The 13,985-nt window shown below is 41.4% G+C and overlaps 2 protein-coding genes across 2 annotated transcripts; one reads left to right on the top strand and one right to left on the bottom strand.

The window, feature by feature from the left end:
- Nucleotides 1-485: 485 nt before the first annotated feature.
- Nucleotides 486-2,386, bottom strand: LOC130391671 (carcinoembryonic antigen-related cell adhesion molecule 2-like). The gene is made up of 4 exons (XM_056601899.1): nucleotides 2,152-2,386; nucleotides 1,624-1,908; nucleotides 863-1,097; nucleotides 486-507 (listed from the first exon to the last, which is right to left on the bottom strand). The coding sequence occupies exons 1-4, from the start codon at nucleotides 2,384-2,386 to the stop codon at nucleotides 486-488; spliced, it is 777 nt and encodes a 258-aa protein (XP_056457874.1).
- Nucleotides 2,387-3,039: 653 nt separating this feature from the next.
- LOC130391670 (carcinoembryonic antigen-related cell adhesion molecule 8-like) lies at nucleotides 3,040-12,930 on the top strand. Its single transcript, XM_056601898.1, has 8 exons — nucleotides 3,040-3,044; nucleotides 3,787-3,854; nucleotides 6,108-6,425; nucleotides 7,554-7,823; nucleotides 7,978-8,115; nucleotides 11,434-11,598; nucleotides 11,874-12,158; nucleotides 12,659-12,930. The coding sequence occupies exons 1-8, from the start codon at nucleotides 3,040-3,042 to the stop codon at nucleotides 12,928-12,930; spliced, it is 1,521 nt and encodes a 506-aa protein (XP_056457873.1).
- The last annotated feature ends 1,055 nt before the right edge of the window (nucleotides 12,931-13,985 follow it).

Raw genomic sequence — 13,985 nt, 5'->3', positions numbered from 1 at the left:
CACTACAGGAAATCTATGCCAAACTGGAGGACACAGCAACATTTTATGTATGCAATTGGCAATGCTTCAAGATGTTAGTGTTTTTTAGGTCATAGTGTTCTGAGAGGAAACATGTGTTAAGTTATGGCAGCATTGTTTGTGGTGTGGTTGTTGTAGTGCATTTTGCACCAAAGGTTAACAGATATGCAGAGGTGTGTGTCTCTAAAGCCCACTGTGTTAAGTGATAGGGAAAAGTGACCATAGTATGGGTACATGACCGAAAACGATAGGAAAAAACTGTAAGTGAATAGACTTGCACCATCATGAGGTCGTTGTTTTCATGATTGACGCGTGGGGTTCCATACTGCATACCTGCTTGTGTGGACACGATAAATCAGTGCACCTACTAGCACTACAGCTAGTATCACTGCAATGGCTATACCAGCAATGGCACCAGATGACAGCTGGGAAGAACTGTTGTCTGGAAAAGAGAAAAGATGAAGGGTTTAGGTTGTATGAGGAAAAATTCTGAGAGGGCAACAGATTGGTGTTAGTGTCTGCGTCTGTATCAATCTGTGTGTGTGTGGGAGTGTGTGTATGTATGTGTGTGTGTGTGTGTCTGTGTCTGTGTCTGTGTGTGTGTGTGTGTGTGTGTGTGTGTGTGTGTGTGTGTGTGTGTGTGTGTGTGTGTGTGTGTGTGTGTGTGTGTGTGTGTGTGTGTGTGTGTGTGTGTGTGTGTGTGTATGTGTGTGTGTGTGTGTGTGTGTGTGTGTGTGTGTGTGTGTGTGTGTGTGTGTGTGTGTGTGTGTGTGTGTGTGTGTGTGTGCACATCTGTCTATATAAGATGAATGGTAATAATGTACCTGTTACTGATATACTTTGCACTGCACGAAGCTCCAACTTAGTGATGTTGTTCACTGCTAAACATGTGTATTCTCCACTGTCCAAAAGCGTTGCCTTTTTCTGAAAGTCAGCGCCATAGCCGATTTCCTCATTCATCCCGTTCATCCAGGTGAAATGTGCAGGAGGGGTGGACTCAGCCCTGCAGGATAAATGCAGATTCTGGCCGATCTCTACTGGGTCCACCGGAACATAAATCTGAATGCTCACTGGTCCATCTGAAACCCAGATATTACCACAGATTCAGATTCTAAACATGTGATCAACCACAACAAAAACGATTGTAAAAGATATTTACACAAAAAATGAATTATTACTCCCACATCATAGGCCAGCATTAGCTTCATATAATGCATATCTTTAGAATGGATCGACTATGTAATAAACAGAGACACATTAGGACACAGAGACAATCACTTCCAGTTACAGAAAGCAGAGCAGTCCTGCCATGATTAAGCTGCAGCCAGAGCTAGTCCTCGTGGTTGTTATAGTTAGCAAACAAACAGAAATAAGAGAGATAATACAGGGTATTAACAGGGAGGAGTTTCACTTTCCTGGCCTGCAAGTTCTGATATATAATGATGAGCATAACACAAATAATAATAATTAATTATTTATTTATAACGGTTATGGCTAAAATGAATGTCTTGCTCAAACTAATGCTTTGCAGATGGAGCTCTGGCCATTGGAGCATTCTTTGTGTCTAAGAATGTAAAAGGTCAGGCAGGAGGGTTAGATACTTACAGATGGGGTGCAGTGTTAACGGGGCACTTTTTTGAGTACTGATCAGATTGGAGACTTTACAGGTGTATGGCCCCCGGTCGTAGCGTGTCACGTTGAGTATGGTGAGGGTGGTGCCTCCGTCGTCGACCTGCACCCTGTCACTTGATACAGTGATCTCAGAGCTGCCATTCATCCACAGGTAGGACAGGGAGGTGCCGGTGGAGACGTGGCAGGAGATCCTCACAGAGCTGCTGAACTCCATCAGCTCTGTGGTGTTGGGGGTGACTGTTACACCGGAGACCCGCTCTGTGGGACAAATATACGGAATACACTGTTATATAACAATAATGGCCTTCAAATGATACCAGCTTAGTAACTGTAACATCTTAGATAAGCCTAACCCTGATTGGCCTTTACTGGCAGTTTGCCAAACTGTGTTATGTTCACAAACAAATGAGAGCCAGACCATTAGAGAATAAGGAAGGATCTTTTATCTTGCAAATATGATTACGGAAAAACAGCCTATTTTCATCCTACTCTTCTACTCACCATTCACCTGCAGGTTAAATTCTCCATTTAGTGGATGTCCCGATAGAGGAGTCATCATCACCTCGTATAATCCAGTGTCATCTAGAGTCAAGCTTGAGAGCTCCAAAGATCCGGTTATATTGTCAAATTTGGTCCTAGTAATATATTCTGGGGCAGTAGTGGTTTCAACGGCTGATGTTAGGATAGGTATCACAGTACCATCAGCTAAATTAAATCGCCATGCCACTGAAGCCATTACGAGTGGAGTGCTCTGATCTACTTTTAACATGACACTTTCTCCCACAGCTCCACCGAGAGGATCTGGCAGCACACCTACTCCATCGCTCCGACCTGCAATTGAGAAACACCAATGTGGACAGGTTAAGTATTCAATGTCAAGGCCTATAGCGAAGACAGGTTGAGTAAATCTGTTTATTCACTATTGCAGTTTGCTTTATCGTAGTAAACATGAGTTGAGCTATATCTCAATGATTTTAATTGTTGCACAATCGTTTTTTTTTAACAATGTTAGATGGTATATGAAACACACACACACGCACGCACGCACGCACACGCACACACACACACGCACACACTCACACACACACACACACACACACACACACACACACACACACACACACACACACACACACACACACACACAAATACATACATACATACACCTAATGCTCTTAAACGTCCATTCTTACCTGTTAAAGCCAAACATACAGCAACCATGCAATAACCATGTGATAAATCCATTTTTCCAATCGAGGAACAGTCACTGATTTAGCTGCTACCGTTATTGAATAATTAGGTTGGTCTCCAAATGTCTGTGTTCTAGAAAATGTAATTATACTCAAGTAAGTCTGACAGCGAGTGTGTTGAGGCAGAGATACACCCAGTATGGCGTATCTCCAAAGGCTAAGAGTTTAATAAACATTTGTGGCCAGGGGTTATATGTAAGGGTTGCCACTGTAAACGCCACCCACTGGAGTTACTGACGGAACAGTTCGTCCAGTCCTCCTGCGACATCTAGTGGCTGATGGCCACGTTGACGTTATAGTTTGGGAGCATGTTGCGCACTAATCTTCCTGGATAAGTAGGCATGCCTACCAAACAAGAAGCCAGTCATTGAAAATGATTTCGATTCAGACTATACTGAAGAAAGGTGAACAATGGGTTACATTCAAACATGGCTCTCCTTTCAATATATGTCTAAAAACATGAGCAATAAACCCGGCACGCCTGCTATCAGCTGACAGAAGGAAAAACGAGTTGAATTTGCTACACTAAAGAGAAACACTTCTGCCAAACCATAAATCCTAATTTCCTCAGATTAGCACTTAAGTAGCAAGTATAGGCTTACTTTTACCTGTATATATATTTATATCATATATCCATATCTAGGCCTATATATATATATATATATATATATATATATATATATATATATATATATATATATATATATATATATATATATATATACATATTTATATATATATATAGTCAAAGCAGATTCTATAATTGTATAATTTTGGCCTTCAATCCTTGGGATTAGTTTGTCATCGTTGACCGCGTGTACGGGATCCATGGAAGGAATACGATGTTCACAACCACGGTTATAGACATTCTTCTCTGTGTCTGCAGGTGCGTCAACGGGTCTGCTATGACCCCGTCGATGGCTGGGAACAACATCGTGAAACATGATAACCGTTGTAGGTGAAACTGGCTCCCTGGAGCTCAGTGACCTTAATAATGAGGACTCCGGGATGTACACTGTCATACCGGCCTCAGGACCTTTAATGACAGGAGCCACCATGAGGAGAGCCTGTGTTGTCATACTTGTTTAAATGATATATACTATACGTAAGAACACACACGCACGCACGCACGCACGCACATACACACACACACACTGTTTTCTTTCTCTGTTTTTCTTCCTGACTTTATTTCTTTAAGCACATTTATTCAACAGCAATTCCTTATTTTATGTATTGCTACCGGTCAATACGTGCTGTCTTTAAATTGTTTCCTCCTTCGCAGCCCAACTCCAATCAACCAACAGTCATCTGTCCCCCGAACACACAGGGGACGAGTGTTGTCACGTTCTTGTTTGATGATTGAAACACCAGTAATGCAAAACAGTAGACAAGAGATTGGCCAACCATTGTTGCCAAGTGATCAAATAATTCTGTCTCTCTCTCAACTAATCCAGGTTCTGGTCAGTAACCAGTAATAATTGTACCATCATAGAATTTACTACTGTATCAAAGAGAATGAGTTATCTTGCCTTGAAATTCCTTATGGAGCCTGCCAAGCTAGGGGAAAATAACTCTTTATCACAGTGAACGATTATGCAACTTGCATCAACATACTACCTAATCATTAATACTCACATCAAAACAACAGTAGCATTGATTACATATTCACTTTCAGTGAGATTCATGAAAGGAATGAAAGGTTTTACAATATGACTTCTTCCTATAGTGGATACAAAAGATTCTGGTTTTCATCCCCAATGTTCCCAGCTGTGAGCATCTTGGTAGGCCTAGATACTTTTGTACAAGTCTATGATAATTGATTTCTACCAGTTAGTCTCTAGTGTGTTAAGGCAGAGATACACTCAGTATTGCATGACTCCAAAGGATTAAGCTGAACAAAACATTTCTAGCCAGGGGGAACAAGAAGGGTTGCAAATGTAAAAGCCACCCACTGGAGTTACTGACGGAACTGTTCATACAGTCCTCCTGCGACACTTAGTGGCCGTTAGGCCACATTGACGTTATGGTTTGGAGAGATTTTGTTGCGCGTCTAATGTCGCTGGAACGTACGTCTACCTTACCACCCCTTAACCACCCCATTCTACTTGCTGTATGTTGGTCTGGCTTTACGAGACTAAACCACCCCTATCAAGAAGCCAATCATTTATCATTATAATAATTTATTCTTGACTGAAGAAAGGTCAACGACTTGTATTCAAACATAGCTCATCTTTAAATAGGCCTAGATCTCTAAATACTAGGGCTGTCAAACGATTACTTATTTTAATAGCAATTAATCACATAGTATTGGTGAGTTAACTCGCGATTAATCACACCTTTAAGATTCTATTTAAAATCCACTTCAATTTAATTTAAATTAAGTTATCAAATAGAATGACACATACCAAATGTACTGAATAAGCAAAAACTACACCAAGTGATCTTGAGGGAGTTTTATTGACTCATGTGGGTTGAATATGAAACTTACGGAACACCACAGATTTGGGAATTGTTAACAGGCAACAGGCTGTCACTTAGGCCTACTCATGGACGCTGGAAGTGGGGGGGCTGGGGGGCTGCAGCCCCCCCTGGTGGCGAGAGGCTGAATGTGAAATGCAAAAAAACCCGTGGAAATAAATAAATAAATACATAAATATATCAGACTATTATTATACTATTGTCATTTTACTTGTGACTATAAATGTCACAAGCATGATTTGATTCACAAAAGGCGCACACCTGCTCGTATAGACGGAATGAAACCATCACTGAAGTGATGGTTTCAACCCCCCCCCCCCCCCCCGTCATCGGAACGTTTCTCAGCCCCCCCAACTGTGAATTACTTCCAGCGTCCCTGGGCCTACTGCAAGTGTAATTGAATGTAACGCGTTAATGTGTGTGAGCCCTACTAAATATATAAACATAAACCCCATTTAGCCTACGTATCATCTGTCACTGGTAGGGCAGACCTGATTTATTGGGGGGTACTATCAGCTGCAAGGAAGGTGTAAAAATCAAAAGGTAATTTGCTTTACTAAGGGGAAACAAGTCTGCCTAACCATGAATCCTAATTTCCTCAGAATTTCACTTTTGCTTCTTACAACAGGTAGGTAATGCATACATACAACTATAGACTTATATTCTGACTGTAATCATATCTTTAACTGTATAATATAGCCTAAATTGCATGAATATTTCTGGTCTTAGATCTATGCTTTGGGAACATCATCGATGTCCGCGTGTACGGTACCCATGGGAAGAACACGACGTTCACGACAACGATCAAACCAACGAGCGACCCCTTCTCCTCTGTTTCCTGGGCCGTGAACGGATCTTTCATAATCACCTCGACCATTTCCAACACCATAGTCGAGCCAAAGTATGCGGACAGGACAACCTTGTTCAGAGAAACTGGCTCCCTGGAGCTCAGAAACCTGACCAATGAGGACTCCGGGGAGTACACTGTACACATCATACCGGCCTCAGGACAGTTAATATCAGGAGCCGCCGTGCTGGAGGTGCAGCGTGAGTAGATCACCGAGAGGTCTCAAATTCGACCAACGCCTTTTTACCCTTTGCAAAAAAAAATCGCGTCTTGAAAGTAGGACTGTTTTCTTCCAGGTTATTTTTGTTGTAGGCTTAAGACTGAATATTTGGGGATATTTCACACACTTTGTTGCTTAGTATGTATCACTAACTATTCCTATGATATTACAACTAAACGGCTATGAATGTCGAACTGCGCTTTTCCTGCAGATGTTGAGGGATCGTCTAAAAAGTGCATGCAGCATTCGGAGACGCTGCAATCTCATTTAACGACAAATATTTACAACTATTTTCTTGATGAGCATGATCATGTTATTAGTAAAGACACAGATATACATAACACACTCCTGATCCAACCCTTTATTCAAATTTCGATAACTTGTAAACCTTTTTTCCTTTCCTTTCCTTTTTATTTTGATTCTAATGTGTGGTGGGAATATGTTGTTTATGGTTGTTAGTTTTTTCAATAGCTTTCGTAATTGTGATTATCTTTTTATTCTGAGCTAGGTTGTATTAAGTGGTATGAATATGTGGCTCATGGTTGCTTGTTATTTCAATAGCTCAATCAATTTGGATTAGATTAGCCTCAAAACACTTTAATATTTTCAATAATACCCCCATCTTAACTTTTCATTTTTATTTTAACCAATATCACCTTTCATTTTTATTTTGAGCTAGATTGTAATATGTGGAGTTAAAGTTCACATATTATACCACCAGGTGTGAGTGTGATTAGCCGTTACAAGCGTTTGGAAAATATGCCTCTTCTGTCATCGCAAGTGGGTGTGTCCATCTAGATGTATGAGGATAGATGAGCAACGTTTGCTACAGTCCACTGGATAGACTTGTAAACTGATCTATCCAGCACACATCTAGGTGGACATACCCAATTGTGATGTCAGAAGAGGCAGATTTAAAAAACGGCTTGTAACAGCGAATCACACCCACACCTGGTGGTATAATATTTCACCTTAAATAAGTAGCTTACGGTCGCTGTTCTTTTCAATAGCTTACTCAATTTGGATTGGATTGGCCTTAGTTGCTTAGTATAATTGTTACAACGATGTCAGGCTAGGTCAATACATTTGATATTTTTCTCATTCGCAGCCAAAATCCCAACCCCGACCGTCACCTGTCCCCCATCCACAGAGGGGATGAGTGAGGTCACGTTCTTGTGTGATGATGGAGACACCAGCAATGCCAAACAGTGGACAAGAGATGGCCAACCACTGTTGCCGAGTGATAGAATTGCATTTCTAGAAAACAATAGAATATTGATGCTCAAAGGTGTGAACAGAACGGACACTGCAGAATACCGCTGCAATGTCAGCAATTTGTCCGACCACGAAGTCGGCACATGCCAACTCACAGTTTATTGTAAGTACTGTAACTTAAATTGTGATTGTTTTCGTCATTATATCGAAACTGTATGCCAAGGTCAGCAGCTCTCGGTTCAGATTAGTTTTGGATCATAACCATCCTTTCTTGTCTGGATCGTCGGTTCTTGTGCACCCTGGTCGCCGCTCCCCAGATGGCCCAGACACTCCCACCGTGCAACAGCATCCCAATCCGGCCGTAGAGGAAGAGCGACTCACCCTGAGCTGTGCTTCTGACTCCCTGCCGCCGGCTACCTTCACCTGGGAGTTCCAACGCCGCCCCCTGGTCCCCGGTCCTCAGCATGTTCTAGCCGAGCTGGACTAGGACCACCTGGGGAACTACACCTGCACCGCCCGCAATGACCTCACAGGGCTGGTAGTGTCCACGGTCTACACGCTCAACGGTTTGTTACCAAAGGAAAAAATAACAAAGTACTGCAAAAGAGTAAAAAGTGAACTATGGATTCTCCTCAAAACATGAGCTAAGGGAGTGATCACACTATTTTTTGGAAGTTGACCACAGAATGAGTACCCTTCTCTCTATTAGCTGTACAATGTAGATGCACAATATCAGGGACAGATATATAAAAGGTAAAAATGTACAAAAGTTGTTATGTAGGTTGCATGTCAATTTAGTGTGCAGTCGTGCCAATAGTAAGTTATTATAATAAGCACTACGGTATAATAGAGTAAACAGGTACAATCGAGACTTAAATTAGCTGTAGTTAGCTTTACAGGGTTTGTGATGTGTTTGTCTCTCTCTCTCTCTCTCTCTCTCTCTCTCTCTCTCTCTCTCTCTCTCTCTCTCTCTCTCTCTCTCTCTCTCTCTCTCTCTCTCTCTGTGCATATACAGTATATGAGGATTCAAAGAGCTTTATAAGCATGGAAAACATATTTGCCAAAGCATACAGAGTAAAATGCTAATTCTGTCTCTCTCTCTCTCAACCATTTCAGGTTCTGGTGTTCCTGCTAGTGGGCCAATGTCCCTGATAATGGTCTTGACTCTGGTTGGACTTTTCCAACAATAGTTTGATGTCCAGCCAAAGTGTAATCAGAACTCAAACATAACAAAACAAATGTAAGAATGACAATAGAGCTCGTAAGTCCGCCCCTTCCGATAGACCCCCATTGGACCTATAGAGATCGTAAAATATGAATGGGTTTCAATGGAGAGAAAGTAATTATTTTCTGGTCCCAGTCTTTATATACCCTGGATTACACATATGTTGTTTGTGGATTTAAATGATAACATGTCAAGAGTTTGACCGTATGTTGTGCAATTGTTCAGTTAAAGGCTGTAGAGAAAACACAATGAGAACGCCTACATGTCTCGTATGTGATGTCACGCTCCCTGCAACTGGCGTGGACAAGACCGACAATCTTTCAATCTGCATAAATGAAAATCTACACATGCCCCGACTTATAATGGTTTACACCTCTTTCGATGCTGTTATCCTCCCCTTGGTAAAAAGCGGTCAAGTGGAGCAGAGAGATCACCATGTCTGTATCAGAGTGGTTGTGATGGATATCATTCGCGTCGAGAGCAGCGAGGGGCTGTAGTTCACAAAGCAGCCTCTTACAAAACCTAACATTATCAAACTTCTTCATGAATTTATTTTGTTTCCTCTGCATGAAAAATTATCATTCAAATCCACAAACAACATATGTGTAATCCAGGGCACATAAAGACTGGGAGCAGAAAAAAATTACTTTCCCTCCATTGAAACCCATTCTTATTTTACAATCTCATAGGACCCATGGGGGTCTGTCGGAAGGGGTGGACTTACGAGCTCTATGACAGTTGCACCTTATCAGCCTAATAAGTGTAGCCTTGAGACAATCACCATACCACACAGATTATGTTACACGAAACGGATCAGTCTGTACTTCTGTCCTCAATGTGGGCAGGAGTATAAGCCAGACAAAATGCATTTTCCGCCAAGAAACTCTGCGAATGCATACTCTCGCATCCCTGTAGCAGTCACATAAGGTCCTGTGATCAGGATGGTCTCCACGCTAAATAATTGTACCATCATATAATTTACTACTGTATCAAAGAGATTTAAGAGATTTAACTTGCCTTGAACTTCATCATGCAACCTGCAGAGCTAGGGGAAAATAACTCTTCATCACAGTCAATGATTATGCATCTCTCATAAACATACAACCTAGTCATTCATATTCAAATCAAAACAACAGTAGCATTGATTACACACATTCCAAATTTCATTTGCAGAGACATTCATGAAAGGAATGTCAAGTTTTACAATATGGCTTCTGCCTATAGTGGTTTGAAAGATTCTGGGTTTGATCCCCAATGTGGCAGCTGTGAGCATCATGGTACTGCTGTGGCACAAGTTTAGGTGGACTTAATTGGCTGATATATTTGAAGTGTAATTTTTTGGGGAATTTCTGTTTTTTCTTTTTCTGTTTGCTTATTATTTTTTCCCTTCTCATCTCTGGTCTCTGATCTCTCAGGTCTAGGCCTCTATCCTTGGTTAATTTATGGCTCTGTTTGATGTAGTTTAATGTAATTTAGTTTATTATTTGAATTTGTATAAATGGCTAAATGAAAATCCAGCTCATCAACGTCCACGTGTGGTTTTTGTTTGGATTGTAAAAGGACAGAGATCAAAAACATAATCAAAAATATAATTGAATAAAATACATAAATTAGATTGTTCCAGAAATGTAATGCATCATTTACTGTAAAATGAAGAGGTAAAAAGTCATAATGGGGAATGTAATGTAACGTGACAAAAGTTTTTTATAGCTGGAGTCACTACATTTCATCAGTGGTGAATCTATACGATTTTATTATACCTCTGGACTTTGTCTGTTCGCTATCGCTAACAGCAATCACGGTATCAGCAATGAATGTAGGTGCATTTCCGCCCTGACAAATGTATGTATATGTATATGCTCAATCAACATGAAGAGACCTCAGCTTCTATGTGTCAATGTGTTCATGTTGGCAGGTGAGATTATTTTCATTATCATTATCATATCGTTAATATCATTATTGTCGTCATGTAAAACAGCGCTATCAGAGTTATCACACGGGCCAATCAGGACTTTACAGTTTATTAACCAAAATCAAGTGGATGGGATTGAATGGCTTGACCGAAGGCCAAGTTATGCAAACACCTTTGTAAAAAAGAATTCGATAGAAATACATAAGAAAGAAAGAAAAAGAAAGGGAAAGAGGAAGAGAGAGAGAGAGAGAGAGAGAGAGAGAGAGTGAGAGAGAGAGAGAGAGAGAGAGAGAGAGAGAGAGAGAGAGAGAGAGAGAGAGAGAGAGAGAGAGAGAGAAGAACAAAGAAAAAAAAGAACTAAAGGAATCTTCATAAAATAATGTAATAATAGTCTTATAAAAAATGACATTTTTTAATGCATCTTCAACTATTCCTATTCTCCATGCTGTCCCCCAGCATTGGCCCTCTGTCCTGGGCAGGCAGTCCTAGGAGCGGGCTCCCTAACTGGAGTAACTGGAGGAAGGATGACTTTTGAGACCAACCTCAGTTTGACGGACCAAAACACGACTGGCCCTCCGTTCAGGTCCATCGTTTGGCTGTTCAACCTGAACAACATCGTGTTGTACACTCCCGCAGGCAGTCTGGTATCCCCTGCGTATAGGAAGAGGATCAGTCTGAACACCACCAGTGGATGGCTGGACCTGTGGGATTTGACCGTGGGGGACAGTGGTGCCTACACCGTGGAGATCACCACACACACAGACCAGCAGCTCAATGGAAGCACTGGTCTCAATGTGTACGGTAAGTTACCCTGGGAGGACCTGCTACATTGCTTACTTTTACCTTTTAGCTAACTTTCACCCATTTTACATGTTCTGTTTGGAATGATTTGGTGTGTGATTTGGTTTTATTATTTAATTTGCTGTTATGAACTGATTCTATTTTTATTATGTTATGTTTCTAATATTATTATTTGAATGTTCCGTAATTTATGCTGTTATGACACCTATGTTTTTCATCTGCGATGAACAAAGTCTATCTTATCTTATCTTATCTTAGCTGTGTTTTCCCCACAGAGCGAGTCTCCAGTGTAACAGTCACTCCCAACACCACAGAGCTGCTGGAGTTCAACAGCTCTGTGAGGATCTCCTGCCACGTCTCGACCGGCACCTCCCTGTCCTACCTGTGGATGAATGGCAGCTCTGAGATCACTGTATCAAGTGACAGGGTGCAGGTCGGCGACGGAGGCACCACCCTCACCATACTCAACGTGTCACGCTACGACCGGGGGCCGTACACCTGTAATGTCTCCAACCCGGTCAGCAATGATGTGGGCCGGCCGCTGACTCTGACCATTGGTTGTGAGTTCCCGTGTCCATCCTGTGTAAAGGGGTTAAGGGGCTTTGTTCTTGGTTGCACTTACAAAGAAACATTGAGTGTGAGAGAGAATGTTTTGCTCACTAATGTTTTAATAGGCCTACATGATATGTGGTGGATGCTCTCATCCACTGCCACCATACCTTACTGAGAGTGCATTCATTCCAATGACGGGTGGGGGGAGCCAGTGAGGATCAATTCCCTTATACATTCATGCCTTGCTCTACCAACTGAGAGTCAGGACAACCTTACTTAGCTTTAAAGCATTTAAGCTTCTTTTTCATTTTTTTCTTCTTTGCTTTTGTCTTCCATGTTCCTTATCTTGTAACCATTTTCATCAGTGATTTACTCATAGCCTTACATTTAAGTCCAGAAAAAATAGTTTTGCTCAGCATAATTCTTATCTTTAACTACTATCTTTAAGCCAAATGGAATTTGCAATAGGCAGTTGTAAGAAGTGTTGAATTGTTAACTTGTTGTTTAGATGGGCCTGAGCGACTTGCCATCATAGGTCCAAGTCTAGTGGAGTTTGGGGAGGTGACGCTGCTCTACTGTTCGGCTATGTCTGTGCCTCCTCCTTCCTACACCTGGAGCCTTAATGGTGTCCACACCACCGTCCAGGGGCCGGTCTACGTTATAGCATCGATCAACAGCTCTGACTATGGGAAGTACACCTGCACTGCTGTCAATACTCTTACCGACCTCAGCCAAGCTGCTGACCATGCGGTCTCCCTGAAAGGTAAACCTAAAGGCTAATTCATTTTGAGGCTAATGGGTGACTGTGGACATCCCGGTTTTGGGACCAGTTTAACAGATTCCTCAGTGACTATGGACGACTCATCTCATGATGTGTTGATGCTTGTTTTGGTTAACAAGTGATGGGATTTTTTTACTTCTCTCGCAGAGAATCGCTGTTCGGCTGCCATAGCAACGACTGCCGCTGTAATGGCCGCGTGTTTTGTGGCTGTAGTAGCTGGGGTTGGAGTCGTCGTGGGTGTGATAGCGAGGAGGGTCTATAAAAAGTAGGTCAATAAAAAGCAGTAAGCCTAGATAAGACATGCAGAATGACCATGATGATGGTGATGAAGATGATTATTATGAATCTGGCTGTTTCATTATGTTCTTCCTTGGTGGATTTAAGGATGAGCATGCGTGAATGTTTGTGTGTGTGTGTGTGTGTGTGTGTGTGTGTGTGTGTGTGTGTGTGTGTGTGTGTGTGTGTGTGTGTGTGTGTGTGTGTGTGTGTGTGTGTGTGTGTGTGTGTGTGTGTGTGTGTGTGTGTGTGTGTGTGTTTGTATGTGTGCAAATAATTGAATAATATTTCTCTTTCTTTGTCCCATAGATCTAGTTATGAAATCACAGAATTATGAAGTAACTAAAAAGTGGAGTAACAACAAACATGGTAAATATATCCTACATTTTTCATTTAAAAATATAAAGTAACGTAACAAAAGTAAAGTAAAAGAATAAATAATCATATGAAACTTATGCAATATCATATTTAAGACTTATTCGCCGTAGGCGAAGTGAATAGTGGGGGATATTCACAGAGCCTGAGGTGAATAATTGTTTTAGTATGTACTACACGGGAACACTCCAAAAATAAACAAGTTAACACTTTTTGCCGGGATTAATTGGTTTTTATTAGCGGTTTATTTGTTTTTGTTAGCCTAACGAGACGACCGTCACGCAATATCCCGAGTTTGAGATCTCAATCATGGGATATTGCCCAATATCCCGAGACAGCGAACCAATCAAATTGTGCCATTTTAGGAGGTTCACGTGTAGCATAATACTAAATAATATTATTA

The sequence above is a fragment of the Gadus chalcogrammus genome, chromosome 11 (assembly GCF_026213295.1).
Source record: "Gadus chalcogrammus isolate NIFS_2021 chromosome 11, NIFS_Gcha_1.0, whole genome shotgun sequence".
NCBI classification, from domain to species: domain Eukaryota; kingdom Metazoa; phylum Chordata; class Actinopteri; order Gadiformes; family Gadidae; genus Gadus; species Gadus chalcogrammus.
The sequence above is the reverse complement of the archived record's forward strand: the minus strand, read 5'-3'. Positions and strand labels throughout refer to the sequence as shown.

Coding starts and splice junctions, on each gene's coding strand:
- LOC130391670 (XM_056601898.1), top strand. Junction 3,855..6,107: donor CGTGAAACATGATAACCGTT/GTAGGTGAAACT, acceptor TTCTGGTCTTAG/ATCTATGCTTTGGGAACATC. Junction 8,116..11,433: donor ACGCCGCCCCCTGGTCCCCG/GTCCTCAGCATG, acceptor ACACTCCCGCAG/GCAGTCTGGTATCCCCTGCG.
- LOC130391671 (XM_056601899.1), bottom strand. CDS start 2,386: ATGGCTTCAGTGGCATGGCGATTTAATTTAGCTGATGGTACTGTGATA. Junction 1,098..1,623: donor GTTAACACTGCACCCCATCT/GTAAGTATCTAA, acceptor TCTGGGTTTCAG/ATGGACCAGTGAGCATTCAG. Junction 508..862: donor AAGTTGGAGCTTCGTGCAGT/GCAAAGTATATC, acceptor TTGCCCTCTCAG/AATTTTTCCTCATACAACCT.